The sequence below is a fragment of the Epinephelus lanceolatus genome, chromosome 1 (genome assembly GCF_041903045.1).
Source record: "Epinephelus lanceolatus isolate andai-2023 chromosome 1, ASM4190304v1, whole genome shotgun sequence".
In the NCBI taxonomy this organism is placed as follows: Eukaryota; Metazoa; Chordata; class Actinopteri; order Perciformes; family Serranidae; genus Epinephelus; species Epinephelus lanceolatus.
Window position 1 is genome coordinate 47487438 of NC_135734.1, and position 25758 is coordinate 47513195.

Below are 25758 nucleotides of genomic sequence, written 5' to 3' on the forward strand. Positions count from 1 at the left end.
CAACTTGCCCCTTTTCTTGGCTTGTGATATTTAAGGGCGTAAGCTGATCCCCCTTAGGCTGTAATAAATATCTAAGACACGCACATACAAAGCAAAATCAAGTTGCATTACTGCACACATGTACACACAGGTGTAAGTGATATGAGGCCATTCCCCTGCAGGGCAGACAGGCAGTGTGACAGAGTAAATGGGGTCAGCAGCTCAAGGACTTGTAAGCCACACTAAATATAGTCCATTATTGACAGGAAGGAAAAACAATACAAAGGAAGAGAGGGAAGAGAAGGTGAAGAGACAGAAAGATGGAGAGAAGAGTAAAGTTATGGATGAGGTTGCTTCTCATTCTTCAGTATCAGTGTCTTAACCCTGTCTCTATTTTTGTATGTAAAGGCCCAGATATCAACGAAGTAGTGGCGACAAAGGCCGACTGCTGCGTCACCTCATGTCCCCTGTGTCTAAGCCAAAACTTTGCATCTGAATGTGCCACAAAGACTTGGCTAACAGCTAACTAGCATGGGTCCATGTGAGGGGAAATAACTCTCCTTTCCAGCAGGCAGCAGTAGTCTGTATTCATCACTCAAAATGGGAAACCAGAAAGCCGATGGGACAGATTCAAGATGCTCGTTAGCCAGTTAGCACGTTAACAACACGGCCTGATGTTGAACGAACAAATCATCTTTACTATGCACTAGCAAACAGCCACACAAACACTTACAAAATGTTCCTACTAAAGAGCTCAATGGCTTATAAAAAAAAAACAAAAAAAATCTTAACTAATATAACACATTTCGATCTATCATTGTTGACTTTTGTTTTTGTCATGTCATTTGCCAGTCAGAGGGATACTCTCATCAACTGGCTCCACCAGCTCTGACGCTGATCCAACATGATGAATCGGCCGAAAAACAGCCAACAAGGGTCGGCTAGTGCCAATAGTGTTGGACACAACAAAAACTAGGGCAACAGATGCTCACCAATGGCTCCACATCAGGGTTTACACTGGACCTCATTTTTGAAGGCCAATATGGCTGTTAATATAGAAAGAGAAAGAGAAATTTTAAAACTGTCGAACATGTGTTTTAAATAGCCATTAAATAACCTACATTCAATGAAACACTTCATATTAAAAAACTTGGAAATAAGCTGAATGAAGAAGTGAATTTGCCTCAGGGGGTTTTACAGCGTACAACATCCCTCTGTCCTCGAACTCCCACAGTGGATAAGGAAACTAGGCTAGCAGCTTAACAAATTGCATGTACCGTATTTTTCACACTCACTGTTGGTTAAAGTCACTGCATCTCCCAACAGAACAGTATGGTTGAATTTCAGCCTGCATGCACATTTTTCAGCCGAATATTGTACAAACAGATTGGCTAGTCCTGCTGTAGTGAGACACTCGTCCAGACAGGTACACTGTGTTTTATCTTGTGCCCTCATGTGCGCCGTTTGCTGCTGTTTACAGTGACACAGACTTTCAAAATAAAAGCATATCCCAAAGATGATGATTCATACCCTGGAAATCCAGAGTTCTCGTGAGAGCATAACTTGAATTTGTTCAGCGAGTAATTAGTAATGATGCTCATTACCTATGCCCATGAAACTGAGCTGCACCAATCACATCGGTGTATCTCATATAGGCGGGCCAGAGGCGAGCTAAACAGATGACGGTGACAACGAAGTCCGGAATCAGTCAATAAACATTGCAAGATGGCTACGGATGAACACCAGTTGTTTGAAACGGCTTTGGCTGCTACAATGTACGAGTTAGACTTGGCTTTTTCTCTAAAAGAGGAACAGAAGACGGTGCTCGAATCCTTCCTTTGCAAGAAGGACGTTTTTGCTGTTTTGCCAACCGGATACGGCAAGAGTCTAACCTACCAGTTAGCTCCGCTGGTAGCTAAGCGTATATGTCACCCTGTGTATTGTTCTGATTGGTCATAGTGTTAGTGTTATTTGCATTACTCATAGCCAGACCATAAATCTTTCTAGATTTGGGTCTGGATTTCCAGGCTAATAGATTCATGTCTTTGTTTAGCACTGATGACATTGGACTGTCGATATACTGATCCAGATTGATGGATCGTTACACCCCTGATAATTAACCTCCAAAAATCTGGTTTGCATAATCTAAGTTTTGATGGCAACACATTTTATCAGTCACAGACTGTCAGGCCATTTAATGTGCTATTAGTAAGTTTGTTTATTCAGCGGGCATATTTCCTATTGGACATTTTGGCCGTTGATATTTTCGTCTCACTTCATGAGATACCAGCTAATAGCCAGCATATGCCAGTTAATGTAAATTCTGCTGATATTGACTGATGGCTGACCATCAGCTTAGTGTGTCAGGGCCCTTAGTTTTTAAAGTGGCAATTATTTCTGTCCATGCAACGACCAGATCAGTAATTTTTTGAATCATTGGTTCCTTTATTTCTTCCTCACATTCTCTCTTTTAGATCGTGTAGAAACAGAAACGTGCCTCCATGCATGTATTTGCAGACTGTTTACCTCTCTGTCTTTTCATCTGCTGTTTCATACTGTAGTAAACACACAAACACACACTACTGCAGGCCAGTGCTCTGCAGAGATCTCCACTTGCTGATCTTAATCAGCAGTCTGAGTGTGTGTGTGTGTGTGTGTGTGTGTGTGTGTGTGTGTGTGTGTGTGTGTGTGTGTGTATCTCAGACTCAAAGGGAACTTTCAGTAAGAGACAGTGTTAAGCTCTGAGTCTGGTGTTAGAAGCCAGCTGAGGTCAAATCCCCAAACAAGCTAACTGTCAGTAAGCAGTTTTCGCAGTAGAGCAGTGTAGTTGTCTCTGTTAGAGGGCCCACTCTGTGATCCACGAGTAAACAAAGGGGTTTGCTGACCTTTGGAGATTGAGAAAACAGGAGCGGAACCTCCAAAACTGATTGGCAGGGTTTTCAATACACCCACCAACACTAGTCAACCACAGAGTCGGATATATTCTGTTTTTATTCTCTAAAAGGTTTCTTTAAATCACTAAAATGGACAAATTATGCCACTTATGATCACTTAACAAACAACCAAAATGCTTATTTTAACCACTAAGTTAAACTCTTCCATTACTGTGTGACTATAATTGCACCTGGTCATTTACAGCTTCAACATCAGTGAATATTTGGAGTACTTCCATCCATAATAATGCTGTTTAACAAACACAGATCATTTTAAATGCGTAAACCTAAAACTGCAGGTATTTTTGAGGCCATCCCAGGTTCTCACAATAACACTAATATACCTAAATGATACTTTAGATGCTAGAGTTTGCATGGCAATCTAATGACCTCTCTCTTGCTTTCCTTGAGTCGTCACATGCCCTGCTGAATTCCTGCAGCATCTTTAACTTCCTGTTTTGCACTCAGGCGAGCTGAGCCGCCGCCATCGCCCAGTAAACAGTAAACAGAATCGATAGCGAGATCACCTCAGGCGACTGCTGCTCTCCTAATGAGAATCAATCATTCCTTTGTTCAGAAACCAGCGATAAGGGAAGAGAATGTAACAACTATATGTCTGCTGTTTCTACAGAAATCAACAGCTTGGAACAGAGTAACTCACTGAAATAAATGCCAGACTGGTTGCCAGTATTGATTTTTGTGATTGATTAAAGGCCCTGCTTGAGGAGAAAGGAACTGGAGAGTAAAGTTATTCACACACAAGACCAGACCAGAATAACTACATACTGTACTAGTAGCCTATCACTTTAGTGTGTTGGATTAAACAGCTCCGAGGTTTGTCAGCAAAACATTCTTATTTTCCTCTCACGGTCTCCCTGCTGGAGGGTTCAGTTCCTCAGGTCCTCATACTTACATGGCCAAAAAGGTCATTAAGAAAATACAACTACTCATTTAAAGGTAAAAGGAAATCACCTACGGCCTTTGGTATGACGGAGGGCAAACATCCACCTCAACCAGACACACAGCAGCTCTGCCTTGAGGACGATCAGTATTCATGTGATGTGCTTGTCATTTTCAATAGAAACTGTTGACAATCAAAGCAATGGTGGTTTGTGTGAAGGAATTTTGTTGTGTTACAGCCTTCAACCTTGGCCAGTAAAGGAAATAGGTAATAATTAGGATAGCAGAGGGCCTAAAAGAGGCCTAAAGACCAAAAACTGCAGTTCTCTAAACGGCCACTTGAGGCTGGCTCCAGTAGCAAGTAAATCCCCATAGACCCCCGTGTTAAAATGTCCAACTTTACAGCCGAAATAGTCTCGCTCACCAGAACTTTCTCAAGAAAAGAAAGGTCTGGCTGCGCCGACTCTCACTTTAAGATTGGAGAAAAAAAACGCCCCAGCTTTTTTTATTTCTTTCAACCAATCACAGTCGTTCTGGGCGGTGCCACAGCAACGATGCGCTTGCAAAAATATTGCTGGGGGGAAACAGGTTTTGGTGTAACACGCCCACAAAAATATTGCCTACAGGACACAAATCATGGCAGAAAAATGGCTACATCCCCGTAAGATCAAACACCGCAAAAGTTAGTAAAGGACGTGTTGAAAACATAGACTGTATGGTTGAAAACTGCTACACAACCGGAGGTCGTAGTGCGGGACTTCAGCGAGTGGCTTGTTCTGCCCAATGAGAGGCTGATCTATGCAGCAAACTTCCGCCCACTCAGATGACAGCCGAAATAATCATGTTTACAGCCTCGTACAAAAAGTTGTTTTGGTTTCTTTGGCGAATTTCCCCCTTCATGACAACGGTATGAGGGCTTAAAGTTACGCATAATTAAGGGTGGGCTGATTCAAATGACAAACTGTTTGCTAGTATTGTCCTCTGCTTCTGATCCACCCCTTGCCTCTCCACAGCATCAACCTCTTGCCCAAATATAGTCAGTTCTGGCTCCAAAAAACCAAGATGGTGACTGCCGAATTTGAGGCTTCAAAATGGGATACCACAAACCAATGGGTGATGTCTAGTTACATCCAGGTATTTAATAGGCTACTTTGGAGAAGCTGAGATGGAAAGCCTACAAAACAAATGTTTAATGGCTTTAAGTTAGGGGAGATGTTCATGACTGTTAATAAAGGAGACCTTTGGCTTCCACAGAGGAGGCTACACTGCACACAACAGTATAACTTGTATTTCAGAGCTCTCTGTGTCTGACCAATATATTATTTTCAGATGAACCCCTTTTTATAACAAAACAAAGACAATAAATGTTGTCCTTTCAAAAACAAAGGCATGAAAACCTTTAGAACTAAGACGTGGTGTTTTCCACTTCAGGCTGAAACATGAAAATCGTTGACTTGTTGTCAAACCAAATCAGCAAACTGTGATCTCATGATTTGCTTCACTGCTTTATTCTAATCACTGTTAGCACCAGCATCTGTTAAGCTCGCAGGGGTTCAGGAAAAACTCAGCAGAGACCAGCAGGGAGGCCGGCTAACTAACAGAGAGGACCTGTAACGCTTGGACGGTCTGATGAGGCAATCAAAGACAGGATTGACAAGGTTATGATCTGTGTGTGCACCAGTGTGTGTTTGAGTGCTCGTCTGCTCTCAGTCCAGTGAAAGCCAATATCTGTATTATCTGAGGGGTCGTAGAAGGCAGGCTGCAGGGAGTCTTACATGGGAGAGAACCTCTTGTATTCAATATTGATAGATTATTATAGCAAATTAAAAATCTTTATAAGGAGAGGTTCTCCTGTATTCAATCACTAGATGTCTCTGTCTCTGTTTTTTTAAAACACCCACTGCACAATCTGAAGATCTTTAAACCCATTATTGTAAATTCCCACATTTAAAACCTAAATGCAGCTAAATCCCAACTAACAGATCTACTGCCCAGCTTGAACACCAATTAAACTGCACCGTGCCAGTTTAAGAAGATCAGAGTGAAAATCCTGCATCAAATTTAGTCCAATCTATACTCAAAGGAAAGACTTGAAATGAACAATTTTGTCCACTTGCCATGACGTCTGGTTCATCCCAGTTTCACTGGTCGCATTCATTACTTTGGATTAAAAGTTTATAGTATCATAAATGCACCACCTGATTGGTGGTGACCACCCAGCATGGACTGTTGGATAGACTCATTAATCAGTAGCTGTGTCATGGCTAGTGGAGAGGTCTACTCGGACCGGGGCTAAATGTCAGCTGAGAATGACATACTGATCAGATTATGTGCCAATTAAAGAAGATCCCAGTAAAATCTTGCATTAAATGAGTCTGAGCTGGTGTTATTGTGTTGCCTATCTCTAAAAGTTTCTAATACTTAAAGTGCATGTTTAGTAAAGCAGCTAATTCTTTAAACTCTTGGTCCAAAATGGGAAATTTAGAATTAAAAAATGGAACATAACATGACAAAAATACAACAGATTACAGTGTTTGATGAATCCATATTGTACAGATTGGATGGTCTATAACGTATCCTCAGACAGTGGTTTGTGTGTTATCAAATTAATTGGTGCCCTATGCATGACATTACATACTTAACGTAAACTTACAAACTTAATGTAGAGTTACGACAGTAGGGTTCAGGCAAGTTACTGTCATGTTTAGGAATAAAAAACACAGTTGGGTGTCTTAATGTTTAGGCAAGTTACTGTGGTTAGGTTTAGGACAAGAAACATGGTGACGATGCACCTTAAAATGACTTAAAATTCATTCAATGTTCACATGGTTCCAAGCACTGGTCTCCTGGGCAAAGTCCCAGGTGAAAGTCCTGTGTTTTGTGACCACTCCACCCTACCCTCTTACGATACTGCTTCCCACTTTATTCTTTACTCCCATCAGCGCATTGGTCATGATTACAGCCCTCCAAAATATGTGGGTTATGTACAAACTACTGGCTCATCATTACCTGGGAAATGTACAAATTTAAACGTACAAACAGTGCATGAGAGCAGCCTGATATCAATACAAGTCTAGCCCACAATTCTGTGACTGTAATGATTCTTGGGGGTTCAAACCAAAAGGGTTGAAACCTGATAATTTTTGTGCTGCTTATTTTCTTCCCAACAATTCCCTTAAGACGTTACATCATATATGCAAATTTTACCAGTGACTGGAAGTCGTGATCAAATGGTGCTCAATGAATATGAGCCCAATATGGGCCTGATGGTAATGCTGTAATTGAGACCTAAAAATTAAATGTTGTAAAGGCCACGCCCCTCACAGCCAAAGTCTGATTGGCTTAAAATATAACGTAAGTCCGGCTCAATGTGCTCTCCAAAACAGCCCCAAGAACCATTAAGGCCCACCTGACTAGATTTTCCACCTCACACCTCCTGAAACGTAAGTCTGATTTATACCAAATTTTCTGTGGATCATTATTCAACCCACTCTTTCAAAAGACATCAAAAGCTTGGTCATATCTCGTAACATTTTAAAGACACTGACCAATTAACTTCAAAAGGGATGTGGCTCAGCACATAAATCGACCTAACTTTACAATCGTTGGGCTGTAGGATATTTTCACATAAGTACCTGAAACATACTCAAGTATTTCATTCAAACCGACCACTGGGGGGTGTTTCAAATATCAAACCACATGTGTAAAATTATTTTGGATTTAATCAGCGAGGGGCGCCACCAGTTCCAAACAGGTTCATTGGCTTTGCACAATTTCTGGCCATAAATCAATGATGCTTTGTCCAAACATCCTTAAACTCTGAATATTTTAAAGGAAGCATGTCCCCAGAATGTTTTTGAAACTGACCAATGGTGGATGATGGCGTTGCCAAATAAGGGTTTGGACCTGCAGAGATTTGAGCATAAATGAATGAGCCTCTGTCTGACTGTCATAAAACCTGTTGGTTATCTTTGATACAGGTGTCATAAATTGTCAAAACTCTTATTTCTTCAAAGCTTTCAACTTCTAACAGTCCATGCTGGCTTGAACCGAACCAGAATTGCCACTGTTTTGTATGTTTGTTATTCTGTGGCATGAACAGAAGGAACAGAACTGCAACAGCAGGTCACACAAACTTGAGAACAAAAACGCTTTTTTAGAATCGTCACTTTCCTCCTACATCTATGAAAAAGCCAGAATAACGGTTTTGTTCTTCAAGATTTTTGTTTTTGAAATTATCACCAATGTCCCCCCCAACTTCCACCCACCCCTCACTCTTCCCTCCATCACATTTTCCCCAGACATCATTTATCCTTCCTCAGATGAATAGGACAAGAGGGTGTGAGGGGGCGGGGGTGGGTCCCTTTAGATCTCACCCAGATGTGTCCTTTAATCCTGTAATTAGCTGCAATTACAGTAATAGAAGCAAGAGATGAAGTGATCATATTTGCACACTGAATTAATTCATGTAATCATGCTATATGATGAATAACGTTTCTTTCAGACACTTTTCCACTTGCTCGCAGGATACGTTTTATCTGCTCCCCCAGTTCCCGCTTCGTTCTCCTCATTCTCCTTATCTCTCCTCACAATTCTCCACCTACACTCGTCTATCCCACCCCCCCCACCTCCTTCCCCCTCCCTCTCATTGTCCTAGGTGTAATTCATCTGGTTACCATCCTGAAAAGCAATGGAAACAGAAGGGGGGGAAAAAAGAAAGCACAAGAGACAACAGAGCAGGATAGGACACAACAAGAGCCCCTTTAGATGTTGCAGATGATGCCTTTAATCCTGTCAATAGCTGCAATTATAGTAATTATCTCTAATAGCAGTGCATTGTGTTGAGCCTCTGATATGTTTAACAGATGATGCAGAGTCGTGCCGCCTCTGCTGGGCAGAGGGCAGGGAGCTTAGATTCGCATTAATGAAACAGACACAAAACAAGGCGAAACTGATGATTGTCCCAGGAGGTTTATAAACTGCGGAGAGTGTTTTTCAAGCTCTGGGTCGAGGTCTAATGGAGGTCTCAGAGATGGTACTGAGTGGTCTTTTTACTGTGCACAAAGAGAGGAGATACTGAAGATTGATGTTCGCAGGTAGAGAGGTCTTGGGAGAAAATAGAGGCAATTATACGGGAGGAAAATGCTGCCAAAATAAGATGTGCTTGTGTTAAAAGATGTGTAAGGTTGTAAAATGAGTTGAAAGCTGGCAGCTAAAATGCAACATATATTCTCAATCGGGCTGTAAAGCTGCTGTTAGAGATCTGGGAAATATGTTCAGCGAAGAAAGGTGTTCTGTGACATCAGCCATCATCTAAATACCAATTCATATCAGAAATGTTACAGATGTGCTAATGTTGTTTACAGCCTCATAAAACGATATCTGTGCACGCTCTCTTAGATGTACACAGAGAAGCATGTCACAGCCTTTAGGTGTTTGACAGTAAATGTATGAATGCCAACAATATTTTTTGTCATTTATCAAACAAGATGTCTCTTGACAAAGATGTCTCAACACTCTCTATTTCAGCTTCTCAAATGCACAAATTGTCCGGTCTTTGCTTTTTTCTTTTCCTTTCTTTTTTTCCAGGGATGCACAGATTGATCAGACCAACATTGGTGTCTAAAAATTTCTGCTTCAATTGCTGCCCAGCCTATCATCCAATAAGGTGACATCCACCAACAACAGAAAACATGTTTGGAACCAACAGAGATTTTCCCTTCGAAGAATTTGGGACGAAAGGATGCAGTAAACTCACCATCAGCGAGTCAGGAGACGCACCCTATAGCCCCCCTGATAATGCTACCTTGTGAGAAACAAATATGTGTTGACATCGACAGAACGAGGGCTAGCTGACGTTAGCTGTTAGCAGCCGGTGACCGGAACTAACAGCTCACGGAGGTTGCGATGCCTTCAAGCTCTATTCAGTAAAAATGAGTATTGGTGAAGGTAAATTACAACATTATTATGATGTGTAAAAATGTAGCAGTAATTTATAGATGTTTTCATGATTGAATTTGTGCTGATTCAAAGAGTGTAACTGTAGTGACTAGCCTATACTTTAGCCGCTACTGGTTGCTAATTGGCTGAATTGTTTGGACGAGTACTCAGAGAATTACTCCCAATCTTTACCCATGCTGTAAATCACCATTTATTTATTTTTCACAATTGTCCGTATAACTTCCGATAACTTTAAACACAAACTTCAAATAAACGACATCCATGTAATTTTTACTCCGAGCAAAGTGGAAAACTGTTTGCCTCCTTACTTCAGCAACAACTGTGCTTACTGGGATGAACTTAAATACCATGGCCTGCCTCAGCCCGTGATATAAGCCACCTAGTGGCGTGGCGGAACGCTACATTTCACACAAATCGAATATATGGCTCCAACAGTAAGGAAGAGTTGAATGACTTTTAAATGATTCATGTGTTTTCAAAATGAAAATTGGTGCATCCATACAAAAAAAACCAACTGTCTGGTTTTAAACATTTTTCAATCATTCAAAAAAAAAAACAAACCAAAAAAAAAAAAAGTTAATTGCTGCCGTGTGAAGCCCAAGGTCCCTAAGGTTCACATTTGTGGAAAAAAGGCAGAGGCTAAAATACTTTTTGTAAATTAATCAAAATAATTATTGATAAACTATTATAAATGACCAAAATATGACTTTAATATAAACCCTGTTACATTATACAACTCTACAATTGATGATGTGCATCAGAGTGCTCCTGAGTGTGTGTATATTCTGTTCTTACCCAAGAACAAATAAAATAAGAAAATATTAGTGAATGTCAGAATCTTTGTGAAAACTGCGTAAGTGCGTTTTAAGAAGAGCTTTCTTGGTGAATGAGGCCTAATGTTGTCGGACACAAGAGGAAAGTGTTTCCTTAAGTCTGTTTTTTTGTCTCTGCTATGGGCTCTGAAGTTAGGCTGCTGTCCACTCTAAATTTATCCCTATCCCCGATCAACACTGTTTCATCGCCCAACCCTAATTCTGATTCATTCCTACTTGTGACAAGAAAAAAAAAATCTGTCCTGAAAAGCTGAGGCTTACACACGTGTTCACACACTTACCAAAGCACTTATATCACTCTCTCACTAACACATTTTCTACACATGCACACACACACTTACTCCTGATTTCACACATTCTCTCTTACACACACATTCAGAAACTTCAGAAAACACACTATCACTGACTCCTCACACACACACACACACACACTTTTCATCACTCGCTAATTCACTCTCTTTCTCACACACTCACTCAAAAACTCACCAACTTATACAAGACCACACATTCCTTTGTGCGTGCGCACACACACACACACACACACACACACACTAATAGCCCTGCCAGGTCTTGGTGTGAGGTAGCTCCTTGATGCAGTGATATAAGAGGCAGACAGGAGGCAGAGAACGGGTCAATAATTCATTAGATAGAGGGCTCAACTCAACTTCAACCCGAATAAACTGTCTATAACCACACACACACACACACACACACACACACACACACACACACACACACACACAGAGTCACAATCACAATCTATCTCTCTATCTCACTCACGCCCAAACATTGTCTCAAGGACTGTCAGGGGATAAGTCTCTCTTCCACTTTCCTCTTTTCTCCTTCCACAGGAATTTGCACTCACTTCTACAGTAGATTGCTGCTCATATCTAATTTTATATGAGTGCTCATATCTATTCCTGGATGTAACTCAAATTTGATACCAATATGACCTGGCAGCGATGATCTTAAAAATAGGTTTTCATCATACTTTTAAACAAACGTCCCGCCTTTGAGTCCTGATTGAACTGATGCACCTCCATCGATAACAACATTCAGTTTCTTTATTGCAAAACTATCAACACAAATGTATATTCTGTTTGGTCATATTTTAGCCCTGGATTGCTTTTAGTTACTTTTTTTTAAAGTAGATATTTAACAAGCATTGTTGAAGGGAGTCTGAAGCCGAAGGTTTTCAGTAAGAACTTTTTGGTTGAGCACAGAGGAGGATAAAGAAACTGAATCTGAAGTATGCAGACACTCAAGCCAGTAACCTGTACCGTGACCTTGTTAAGTGTCCACCGGGTGTGATCAATATAAGGAGTCTTTGACTGACCTCGTAGAGTGTGATGACGCCATTGGTCTCGTTGGGAGCTTTCCACTGCATGAAGATCTTCTCTTCGTAGGGCGTATTCTGCAGAGACTCCATCGGCACTGAGCCAGGCACTGCAGAGACAAAGAGCACACACAACATCGTATAAATGTATTTACTGTCTGTATGGAATGCAACTAAAGCCTTGGCAACAACTGTGTAACTATATACCTTACACTATAAAATCTGAAGCACATTAACAGTGTGATGTGTGGGACTTTCTGCTTAATCTAGCTGATGCCGGATTTACACCAAACAACTTGTGAAGCGATTTCACTGTCTCAGGCAAATCCCCAATGTCAGAATGAAATCATGAGTATTTGAACTCAGTTGGTGCACGTTACCATGATGTCGATCATTTGGTGTAAGGCGGACATGTTCACACACCACCGGTCATCTGTACCCTTTGACCCTCCCTGACAGCGGGCTTGCATATGACAGACACACAGTCTCCATCCTCCAGTGTTAAACGTTCATAAATATAATACTTGTGATACAAATCAAGCAGCCTGCATGTGAACACAGAGAGCACATGGGAGCGGTTATAGAAGAGAGGGCAGAATGAAAGGAGAGAGCAAAGAAAATAAAAGGAAGGGTTTTTTTTAATCACTTAATTCTGTTATTTGGTGTAGCAGAAGTTTGAAATATCTGGGGACCTACTCATCAGAAATATTAAGTTACTGAAAATCTAATTTTGAGCTTTTTCCCTGTGAGGCAGAATGAAACCTGCTGCTTGCTCTAGAAAATTTTATCATGAAGGACGTTGGCAGCAATTATGTATGACAGCGTATTCCATTATATTTCTTATATTCTGAAAGGGCTGAAGTCTCTTTTATACGTATCAGGCTACTTTCTGAAAATTAACTACTGTCCAAAGCTGATTTGCATCACACAGACTGTTGATTCAAGTTATAAGAAACTATACAAAGAAATGTGGCTGAGAAACAGATATTAAAAGTGACACTTAATAATATATTTCTCTTTTACCATGAACGTACTTTCAGTTGATCTGGAGCTGTATTTAATTACATGGAAATGTTGTAGATTATTACTTTGCACTAAATGTCATTTCCTGATGACTGCAGCGAGAGTCATCAGCGCCTCTGCTGCGATCATAATCAACTTTTTGAAAACACGTCGAGCGGAGTTTGACTGTGAGTTTTGACTCTCAGGTATCGCTTTAATATTGAGCAGCTCAGCTGTAATTTGTGAGATTAGGCGAGTCACATCCTAAACAGGAGACAGACAAGATGTAATGATGTCGTGTAGAGATGAAGCTTGTCGACATTGAATAATGCAACTGCTGAGACACAACGACAGCAGCCATGCTGATTTTCTTGGGCTGCGGGCACATATTCTAACTCACCGCTGGGAGCCCTACACTCAGATCAAACTCATTTGGATGGAGTACCTCAAACCAAAAGTCTATTAGCTTACAAAGTCAATCACTAATTCAAAGTCAATGGACCAACTGTCTCCTGCCAGGGGAAAACTTTCACCTGATGTCTGGATGCTCTGAATTCCATTTTAGGGAGGCTCAGTGCAGTTAGTATTTGCACAGTGACACCTTTTTTACCTGTTGTGCCGACTCTTTAATCAACCACTCTGCACTTGGAATGAAACGACGACTTTGAGATTAAAGTGTCAACTTTAAGCTTTAAATTGATGCAGTTCAAAGGACAGATAAGCACTGCAGGAATGTAGTTATTTTTTGTAGTCCCCCAATTTTAGGTGATAAAAATTATTGGACAAAATAACAAACTTTGCAAAAGTTTCATGTTTAATATCTGATGGCAGATCTTTAACCACCAACAGACATCTGGTGTCCTTCCTGTTCATGACTTGTAATGCAGCCATCGTCATTGAAACTGGTGTCTGAAATGGGACTGATTGGAACACCATTTCTGAGATCTGTCCACATGAATACCCTTACTCCTTATTGCGTACCACCACTTCCCAAGGTTGAAAGTCTAGGTATATACGTACCCCTAAACACCTGCCTAACTGCCTCTCTGTGAACACATATTGAGGTTAAAGGTCCAGTGTGCAGGATTTAGAGGGATATATTGGCAGAAATGGAATATCATATGATAAGTGTGCTTTCTTTAGTGTATAGTCACCTGAAAATAAGAATCACTGTGTTTTTGTTAGCTGGGAATGAGCCGTTTATATCTACATAGGGAGCGGGCCCTCTTCTGCAGAGATTACCGTGTTGCACAGCCATGTTTCTACATTAACCCATTATGGATAATCCAGATTTTAGGTAGGGTAATTTGTGGTTTTGCATTGGCACCACAGTTAGCAATCCCTGCACAACACGAGCATCAGAAAAACACCAATTTTTTTTTAACGTGAAAATACTTATTTTAGTGTTTTCATCGGTTTAAATCACCTGGTCAGTTTGTTTTGGAGAGGAAGAGACCTCTGTGGATAATTCAAGGTAAAAACTTCCTGACTGTTTGGATCTTAAGTTATCAGCAAAAAAGGTGAGCACACATTAGCAGATGTTAGGCTAGCGGCCCATCTCCAAACATCATGCCAAACAGCATCGGAGGAACACCGATTTGTACTGCTTCAGTCAGTGTTTTTACTGGTTTAAATCACTGGGTCCATTTGTTTTGGAGAGGAAGCAACCTCTGTGGCTAATTCAGCTTACGGTAAAAATGAACACTGAAGGAATTCTACCCTGCAGAAGTTTCAACTGGTTGCAATCAGCAGTACTCATCGCTAATAGCCACTAAATTACCCTAAACCTTCCACATTGTTCCTTTAATACTGAGAAAACAGAGCTGAGAATGAACTTGTTAAAATGGATGACAACACCAAAAGAAAAGCAAAAACCAAAGGACCAGGTGGACACTTTAGCAACTGATGAGGGTTTCTTCATGAATGCTCTTGCTGCTTTATTGCACCATTAGGAGTTAGCTGCGGATCACACTTTGAGACATTCGGTCAGAGGCGTAAGGTAGTTACAACAGGCCCCAGTGCACGCTATTATGACGCACCCAAAGGCATACTGGTGACTTGTTATATGCCTTAACCACATGATCACATAGAGACTTGACATTTGATAATGCCAACATACATATTACCCAGAAATCATCATCACACACATATGACAAAAGGTCTAAGGTAGCAAAAGCCTGTTTTCTCCCTCTATGGGCCCCCTCACCCCATGGGCCCCAGTGAAAGTGCTCTGCCTGCACTGTCTATATTTATGCCCCTGCTTTCAGCACTAGTTGCCTCAGCACCAGCACTGAGCCTCCCCTGTCAGCTTCCAACGACTCTGGCAGCAGTGACACTTCACACGTTGGGCACAGTGCATCTGACTGCTGGTCGAGGGACCAAGTTGACTATTTCTGCAAGGCAGATGATGGGCTCATTGTGAGAGATAAGAAGCTTGGATGCCAGATTTGCAGAGAATTGTTGGGAGAACACAGTTGGTTTTATTGTAGCATGGATGTAATAATATATTTGTGTACAGTTTGATTTGTATCAACAGCTTAAGAATTAAAGTTTTTATGAACCAAATATTCTCAAGATGGCCGTCTTTACTGTCACTGACAGTGATTTGGTCCATATGGTAAGAGACTCCAATACACCAGTGTTTCACCTACAATCAGTACTCAAATGTTTGCTGAAAACACATTTGAAAAAAGCTAACTGTTGGTCCCCTAAAATTTAAGAGAGAACTGTAGAATATACTGTACAAAACTGTAAAGTGAGACTATATAGAACTGAAAATCAGCACTTTATGCAGTTGTCATGTTACATTCAAAATCCAATGTGTGGGAGTTAAAAGGAAAAGAAAGGATAGTGTCACATGCAGACACTTATGGAAAGCACTACACTTGAATCTGTAGATATTTACTGTACAGCATCACTGGGTGAATTACCAGCAGGATAACTGGAGGACAGGTAAATACCTGCCCCAGGGTTATTCAGAGCAGCGGCAGTACACACACATCTCTCAGCTCAGTCACACGGCAAGGTGCAGACAGGTTTACTACTGAGCCCAGACACTTGACTCATTATGGTAAAATCTACCTAGTAACAGCAGTGCGCATGTGTTTGCGTGTTTTCAGGATGAGACAGGCTTTCACACATCTTAATAAAGAGGTGTCTGACACCTTGTCAGGGAGTGATGCTGTCAAACTGTTAAAAACACACACAAAGTTACACCACTTCACACACAAAAACACACCCGCACACCTCCCACTAAACCCAGAACACAATGGTACTTGTGCCCGCTGAGGGGTGTGAATTGTTCTAAATGTTAAGGAGACAGACTGTGCCAGGAGGGACAACTGACTGCGATGTGTTAAAATGAATGTGTGTGTTTTTGTGTGTGCGCACTACCTGACTTCACCTCTCACTTCTTATTTTTGTTCTTCATGTTCCTCCTCCTCTTTGTGATCACTCGGAACTCGCAAAACTATTTTCTGCTTGTGATCTCTGACATTTATTGTGTTTGCTGTTAGCTGTTCATACTCTTGGTCAGGGCTGGACTGGGCCTCCGGCATACCAGACACCTTCCTGACTTTTTCTGTCTGTCCAGCCTATAAAACAGGTCTATCTCTAACCCATTGATTTTTACCTTAATTAACGCTGGGCTGGTCCAATCACGTCTTTATACCCTCCCTGTTTTGGCTCAAAGCCCTCATTAAAGTGCCAAGTGGATGAGACAAAATGCAGGAGAGGCGCTGAGAAACTGCAGACCAAAAAAAGACTTGTGACAGACTTTTCAGACACTCTGCCTCGTTTCCACCAAACACTTTCAGTATGGTACCTTTGCAACCGAGAGTAACCTTTCAGATGTGGTACTGAGACCCTGAAGTTTCCATTTGAGTTGTTGTCCATTGTTGCCAGTCATTTTGTTCTGTCATCATGGCTGGACTGGGACAAAAAAGTCAGCCCTGGCATTTTGGCCCAGTCTGGCTCACCACAATTGATCAGGACAATGGAAATCATATCCATCCATCCATCTTCATCCGCTTATCCGGGGCTGGGTCACTGGGGCAGCAGGCCAAGCAAAGAACCCCAGACGTCCCTCTCCACAGCAACACTTTCCAGCTCCTCCTAGGGGACCCCAAGGCGTTCCCAGGCCAGATGAGATATGTAATCCCTCCAGCGTTTTCTGGGTCTGCCCCGGGGCCTCCTACCAGTGGGACGTGCCCAGAACACCTCCAACGGGAGGCGCCCAAGAGGATCCTGATCAGATGCTCGAACCATCTCAACTGATCCCGCAGCAGCTCTACTCCGAGCTCCTCACCCTATCTCTAAGGCTGAGCCCAGACACCCCACGGAGGAAACTCATTTCGGCCGCTTGTATCCGCGATCTCATTCTTGTGGTCACTACCCAGAGCTCATGACTATAGGGTATGAGGGTTGGGACGTAGATGGACCAGTAAATCGGAAGCCTCGCCTTCCATCTCAACTCCGTCTTCACCACTATGGTCTGGCGCAGTGCCCGCATTACTGAAGACACTGCACGGTATTTTCTCCTCACGTTCCTCAGTGCGTGCTGTTATTTTATTTTGGCCGGATTCTCTTGTCTTTTCTGTGTCCGGCTTCCTGTTTGGTACGATCCACTCTATCCAGCTTGACAGAAGCGCTCGCGGCTCGCAGCTCACGGCTCGCAGCTCGTGTGAAAAATAGACCAGACGCCGAACTGAAGCGCTGCCTCCGCGGGCGCTCCGCTCTGCTCAGCGGCCTGTGTGGACAGTCAGATAGGTTAACATGGGCACCGATTGAAAACCGCCTCCGCTGCTGGGCGCTGCCCTTCGGTTCCGCGTCCATTCTGTCCAGAATGGCACGGGTGTGTGGATGTCTGTTCATCTTTTCGTTCATGTCCTTATTAATGCACACTTTATAACTTGCTTGTTGGATTTATTAAAAACGAACGAATGAAAACTAAATATCTTTGAATATCTTAAAGGAAAATTAAAATGACCGGTAAAAATACATTATGACCGGATTTTTATGACCCTGTCGGTCAAAATGACTGGCGACGAAAATGTCTAGCACAACGTCTGTTATACAGTGCAATGGCATGGATTTTTTCAGCAGTGTCTGGTAAACTTCTACACATCAATTTATACCTCTTCTGCATCAATCTGTGGTGGAAATGTCATAATATAATATAATATAATATAATATAATATAATATAATATGAACTAAAAGAGTTACATTTGTGTGATAGATATATGGCTGCTCTGGGCCAAGATGCCAGGGCCGATTTATTGTCCCAGTCTTGGCCCGATGTTGGTGATGGAAAAAGAAAAGTTTATTCTGCACTCACTGTAAATCATCGTGGATGAGAGTGTCAACTAAACGCCTGCAATGTAACACAGAAACGAGTCTGACAATGGCAGGAAGCTTTTCATGCTCTCTGTCTGATGTGCATCAACTGAAAAAGCTTTTTGAAAACGTTCAGCCGTTTACAGTCACAAATTGAATTTCACAGAAAAAGATGGATGTGCCAAAGCATTTCCTTTTACACTTGAGAATTGGGTGCCATTATCCATCTTTCTTTAAAACGTCAAAAGGCTTTAGGACGACCCCCGATGTGGGGGCTTTCAAAGCCCTCCTGCCATTTTTCAAGCAATGAAACTGTGTCATGACCTGGCTTGAGATTCAAAGCATCACACAGAAGACAGACCAGTCCTGGAGAACGCAGGCTTTCACTGGAAAACCGCATTGTTACTTACAAGTTAGTGTATTTTGAAAGTCAAAAGATTCCTTTCCTCACACCATTTTTAAAACTTATCATTTCTGGATGATGTTGTGGCCTTAACACCTGACTGTGAGGTGTACAGTATAAGCCCGCTTTCCAGGATCCTTTGATACAACACTTAAATGTATTCATTTTAAGGTTTTTGCAAAGCACTTTTGTCACTTGGCTGTTGTAAACTCTACTGCCGCTGCTCTAGAAACAACATCTGGTTTTGTCTAAAATATTCATCCTAGTCCTGTTCTGAATTCATTCCTTGTACAATGTACTGTTGTTAGTTCTCTAAGATTCACTTTCATATTCAGTAAAATTGCTATTGTAACTGAAATATTTCTAACTGAACAGACTTTAAAGGCTAAAATGCCCCAAAAATATCTCAAATATATCAAAAACATACTGAAATGAAGCTCAGCGTAAGTTCAATCAGGAAGACCTCTCTCGGGCTATTCCATTCCTGTTGTTTGTACTGATACTGTACATATTGGTATCATTTACTGTGAGCTGTTTGTACTGGTACTGTGCATTCTGCTATAATTATTTGCATTACTATTTGTTTTTTTCTTCAGATAAATCTGATAATCGTTGCTCAGTCTCTTTACTCATTTATTTAGTATAGTGTCCACACACACATAAGGGATAATGTATAGTGAGCCGGTGACTGTTGAAAAATAACTCCTGACAGGGGAATGGAACCACCGACACGCAGTGGAGTTATTTTTCAACTGTTACCTGCTCACTATACATTCTCACACACACACGCTACTACTAAAACATTCAAATGTTACAAGTGGCATCAATATTATTAAACTGCTGGCAGAGTGTATTGACAGAGGAGAGGCGTTCACCAGACAAATGGGAGCGGAGGAGAGGATTTTACTCCACTTCTCCCGGTCGGAGATGCTGGGTGCCCAGTAGCTGCAGCAGCGGAGGCGGGGGCGGGAGTAATCACTGTCCGAGGACTGCCATAGAATGGCAACGAGGATGTCAGTGGACCAACACTCGCTACCTGGTCCCTGGTTGCGGCGATTTGCGATGCTGGCCAGCTAGGAATGAACTAGCAGCCAGTACAGTACAGTCCTCTCTCATCTAGCTAACATTTAGCCGTGTTACTTACTGATCCATTAGAAAGAAAGCTAGCTGGACATCGGTTTTGAAGCCTCTTTGGTCACGGAGCTTCCTCCATCTCTTAAACGCCCGACTGAGGTTTACTCTTGTTTTTCCTCTTCTTTTATCACTCTCCTTTTTGCTCTTCTTTGCCTCCTCAGACAGATTAGCTCGTTTTCTTTTGGGAGGCCACTTATCTCCAAACTTTGTCTGTCTGCCATTGTGCTCCTGACTCAACTATCTCATGCCCAACTCCTCATAAGGACCAGCTCCAGTCCCTGATTGGCTGACTGACCAGTTTGGCAATACATGACGCATTTCCTGCCGTAAAGCAGATTTTTTCCGTGAAAATTCGGCCCCGGTGGCAGAAGCTTATTGCAAAGTCACTAAGTAACCTATGTAAACGCTGATAGTCTGATTTTACTGTGTATACTACCCTGTGCAACCCACATTATTTTCATAATGATATATAGGCAAAAATGCCGTCTGTTGCTTCTTTAAATCAAACCATCTCTACGGGGTCTAATCGCCAAAGACTTTCCACATTCTTATTCATTCGCCCACACGTTAATAAATCTTTTACCATTAAAACATGTCTCTCCTGATTGAAATATGGACATTTTTGGTCTTTGGACCAACATGTAAAGGGTCAAATTCTCCAACAACCAGTTGTTGGTGCAACCCGGTCTCACTCCAGAGTTGTCGGAATCTGGTGCTTGGTCAGTGACTTCTGGTGTCAGACACTGAGAAAAAAGCCGTCCTTTCATGTCGGCATGGGGTAGACATGGCAGGGCAGCACTGAAAGGGGTGGGGTGGTGGATGAGTCCAACAATCACTGACTTTTACCCGTGTTCACTTCCCATAAGACTGTCAATCCAAACCCTGTTCTTTTGTCCTAAATGCAACCACATGCTTTTGTTGCCTAAACCCGACCACTTGTGTGTGTTGGCAAAATGTAACCACGTGTTTGTTACTGAAGGAGAAAGAACATCAATTTGCAGTGTTGGACCGACGTAGTGCATTTAATTTGAAAGAGACTGTATGTAAACTGTGCATTTCCTGTGGAAAAGGAAGTGTATTTTGAAAGAAGACAATGCATGTAACAGGCAGAACTTGACACGGTGTCCCTGAACGCACCCAGGGTGCTTTGCACGTCATATCTGGACGTGGAAAGTCCATGACCAAACGTCAATATCTGACGAGGTCAGAGATGTGCAAATACATATATACATACATACATACATACAAACCCACACACTAGCAGCGTGTCAGAGAGGTCTGACAGAAGAATATTTCAATTGGTAATTCCAAGGTGTTGATTAAGGCCCCAGCCTGTGGAGCATATTAAATTACCCTAACAAAGAAACGCAATTAGATGCTGCCATTTTTATTCAGAACCTTATCACTCATTTTTATGTGTGTGTGTATTAGTGTGTGTGTGTGTGTGTGTGTGTGTGTGTGTGTATGTGTGTTCTCATCTTTTATGATGCACAGTGTCTACCTGGATATCTGGGTGGTGCCTTTGTGTCTGGCTTTGTGTGCAAATGCATGTAAAAGCCTTCGATGCCTCACAGTGTCCACCCCGACATCTGCATGCTGCTCTCCAGCATGACGTGACTATGTGCTTCATGACTCGCACGTTGTACCTGTGTGTCTGCCGAGTGTGTGTGTATATCTGTGTTTCTCTCTGTCTCTCTCTGTTTAAATGTGTGTGTGTGTGTGTTCCTGTGCACCTTAGGGGCTGAGACAGAAGAAAACAGGCTTCATTGAAAAGATAACGGCAGCTGTAACACATTAATCATAACTTAATTAACTTCCGCCGTGCTGCACAATGAATGGCCTGCTTTATTAAGCCGGCACTCTCTCCCTCACCTATATGTGTCTCTCTCTTAACCCTCTGTCTCTCTGTCTCACAATCCTCAGCTCATTTCAAATTGTCTTTACTGGCATGAAATGAATCTCTGCGTTTCCTCCCCGGCTTTCATTTCTCTGGCTCAGTCTATCGGCTCTGATCCATGTTGTTATTATAATAAGCAGCAGACCTCGTTGTTTACATGGAAATTTTGGATTTAATTCTTTGTTAGTGTTTAGAGATTTGTAACAGCTACTTGCAAGCAAACGCAAATTTAGAATCGATCCTTATTAGTGATCTTGGGGCTTATCACTACATGTAATCAAGACAGGGGTGAATTTCTTGCAGCAGCTCGGTGGTGGTTCAGCAAAACACAAGTCTGCGCTGCATGACAGGGAGTGTTTCTGTGTGAAGAGCCAAAACTTACTGATTTACAACCAGACTGAATAATAAAAATGTGCTGAACTAATGCATTGTTGAAACTGCTCTCATTATAGTGATATAATATTCTCCTCTAATTAGGTGTTGCAGGTTGTGACGGGATTCACTCTGTTTAGGAGCCAGCCTCTAGTGGCCATTCAATGAACTGCAATTTTTGGCACTTTTGCACCCGCTTCATTTCTCTGCCTCAGAGGTTGCCGCTAGAGCAAGACGCAGTTTATGTCTCCATCCTCTTTTCTGGCCCCCAACACTAAAGCCCAGTTCAGACCAAAGATTCACAACAAGATGAAACCGTTTTAGAACGTTGCGGAGAAAAGTTGCAGCGGTGTGAACTGGCCGGTCTGAGCTCGACTCAAGCTGGCTGATGGTGTCACCTGCAACTCAGCTGGTCATGAATGGTCACAAATGACTGCAGATGGTGTGTTCAGTTGCTGCAGCGTGTGCTCTGTCCCCGCTAAGCCCTATGTTTCCATCCTCATGGTGTACCAGTGTCAGACGTTAGGTTGGTGCTGTTAAACTATAATGGCGACTGCCGCATATAATGCTGAAGGTAAAGAATGGTTTTGTTCTTCGGTGTCTGACGCTTCAAGTCACTGCCCAAGTGGGGGATTTCGATGACTTCGCAGTGAGTCTAGGTCGGACAGCAAAATCTTAGGCTGTACCAACACAACTGCTCATATGACTGGTGAGCTTGCTAGCAAGATTGCGGTCATAGAAACTGTGTGCAGGGCCCTTTTGACCTTTTTGCGTAAGTGACGAGGCAGCAACAAAATATGAACATAATTGGTCAGCTGGAGATGCATGATAGACACAGGTATGAATTGCAATGCGTCTCAGCTGTCCACTTGCGTTCTGATCGCCGAAACACAAGTTAGTACCAGGTGTAAACAGGCTCAGAGAACTAAAAGGAATGATTTGTATGAGTGGTGATAAAGCATTACTGTCTTCTACCAATTTATCCCATCTTTTTTTTGACCTGCAAACCACGCTAAGTAAATGGTTTTCAAATTAATTTGCTTATTGTACAGCCACTAACATTACAACTAAGGGTGCTTTCACACCTGCCCTGTTTGGTTCAGTTCAATTGAACTCAAATTCATTTGCCCCCTCAGTGTGGTTCATTTGGGCAGGTGTGAACACAGCAATCACACTCAGGTGTTCACCAAAACAACCAGACTGAGACCTTCTTGAAGAGGTGGTCTCAGTCTGGTTACAAAGGAACTCTGGTGCTGTTGGTTTGTGGTGAGAAGGTGTTCCGACCTGGATGTGAAGCAACTGCAGTCACATGACACATTGTTTGGGTTAAACATGAGCATGTTACAGTCCTGGAGGATTATTAATGTGCACCTCCTCCTGTACTGCCTTAATATGCACATTCAGCACATCCAATGCATCAAATATAAAATCAACCTGCGTAGTTGTCCCTCCATTATGACATGAGAAAGTGTCACATTTATCTTGCAAGTGTACTCTTCTTCAACATTTGCTTTACTTCCTGGATTTTTCCCACATTCTGACCAATCAAGAGCAGCTTTCTCACACAAGGCATTTGATCTGGTCTGCAAGACAACTCTAGGTCTGAAAGCAGCCTCAAAATAATGCAGCAGAAACAAAAACATCCTGTCTGATGTAGGAAAAAAATCTAAATTTGTTAGCGTATATTTGCCATTTTTAAAAAACAAAAAACCTTACATTTATTTTAATTTAGTTCAAGTAAAAGTATTTAGTTAATTACTTTTTTTTTCTCTTCTCAAATGATGAAAATCTCGTTTGGGGATGAAACACCACATTAAGGCTCATGTTCACATGAAAATATGGAATAATCCACGGTATATCAATATGTTCACAAAGCCAGTCATCATCTTGGTCAGATGTCATCACTACAGAGCTTTATCCTACCAACGGACAAATAAACACATCTTGATGAAAAGCAAGCGGGCATGAATTACCAGCAGCGCCGCTGGACTGGATTAAGATGAAATTACACTTTGTGATATAAAGATTACAGGACAGATCTGTGAGAGTTGTTATGATTTAAGACCAGACTGTATTTCGCTTGTTTTTAAAAAGAAAGCGAGGATGTTTGCTCTGAGCAGCAAGAGCAGCTGTTTTGTATGAAAAGAAGACTTTTTGTTATAAGTGAATAAGACCTTGTATTTTACATGTTAAAAATCTTCCTTCTAACACTCAAATATTACACAATGTCCTCTCTATAAACAACGTGTTACAACAAAGTGTTGCTTGTAAAAGTCAAACATGCACCATCTTTGAAATGTTAGGATGAAAAACTTTTTGAAGTTGTTCACCCGCACCAGATTTGAAAAGCAACAATCCACAGAGCAGCAGCAGCACATCGTGGTTAATGATCCTGAATCATTGCCTCTTTTATTCTGCTTTTTCTCCACATAAAAAAATGTACTCAAACCTTTATTTGTTGAGAGTCCTCTATGATTCCTGGGACACCAAATAACTGGTTAAAATAATTAAAATCACACAAATAATAGGTGCACTTTCTAAAACTAAATGCACTTTGATGAATTGTCTTTTTGTAAAGTGACAGCTGTTGAGAAACAAATGGAGAAATAACAAAAGCTGACGTCTCTGATTGTTGTTTCTCTTCTTCTGTGATCTTAGAAAACACAGCGCTCTGAAGATAAAAGGATTATTAAATCTCAATGACTGTGATTGTCCTTTGAGTGGGGAGACGGCTTTTCTCTTTAATAGGAACGGGAGTATTTATAAGCATATAAACATGTCACAAACATAGGGATTTCAGAGGAGTATTTTAATATTTAATGTCTGCTGTTTGACTTTGAAAAGTGCTTAACCACTGAAACGATATCTAACCTGATAGATAAAAGCAACATGAGCTGAGCTGATTATTTCCAGCAACAACATACACAACATATTTTTATTGATATTTTAGGACAATCTAACTCTTCTTTTGTTTACTTATTGTAAGCAAAACAAATTTTAATAGTTGTACTGTGTTTCACAGCGTCACTATTTCTCTGCTACGTGGACATGAAAGCCAGATAGTCATGTTCAAAAGCAACAACACAATAGTAGTTGTTTGTTTGAGATAACACACTGATATTATCTCAGAATAAACTCAGTCACATCACTGAATTTCCATTCTTGAGCAAAGGATGTACAGGAAAGTGAAAAAATGACAAGAACTGTGAGCCAGCTGTAAAATTTGAAAGCATAATATCAAAGAATATTCAGGTGATCATTCTGTGCTGGTAGCTACTCCTGTGTCTTTGCTATTTAAAGGTACCCTCTGTACACAGACTGTTGTGTGCTGATGCACAGTCTCATTGGCTCTCATTGGGTCGTCTCATCGTTTGCGTTGTTGTTCTGCATTCTTACAAAGGTGTACGCAAGTTCTCATATAAAGTATGAACATGCACTCGTGAGCTGACATGGTCATGGAGCTCAGCGTTAATTGCTGCAAAACCACGTCTATCCATGTGAAATATAAAGTTGTCAGGCAGTTCAATGGAGCAATTTTTTACGAGTGCATCCCCTTCAAGTGTGCAGGTGAAACAATACACACTGATAAAGAGAGTTTCACACTATCCTCCTGACTGACAGTGTTGGTACTATACCAAGAAATTTTTATAAACATTAATTTCACAATTACTGT

The 25758-nt window shown here is 41.5% G+C and overlaps 1 protein-coding gene across 12 annotated transcripts in view; it reads right to left on the minus strand.

Moving 5' to 3' along the window:
* Nucleotides 1-25758, minus strand: part of ptprt (protein tyrosine phosphatase receptor type T) — a 527216-nt gene that overhangs the window by 256824 nt on the left and 244634 nt on the right. For all 12 annotated transcript variants that reach the window (XM_078171434.1, XM_078171419.1, XM_078171458.1 and 9 more), the window contains exon 11: nucleotides 11943-12052. In XM_078171434.1, coding sequence (XP_078027560.1) covers nucleotides 11943-12052 — 110 coding nt within the window. The remainder of the gene's footprint in view (nucleotides 1-11942; nucleotides 12053-25758) is intronic.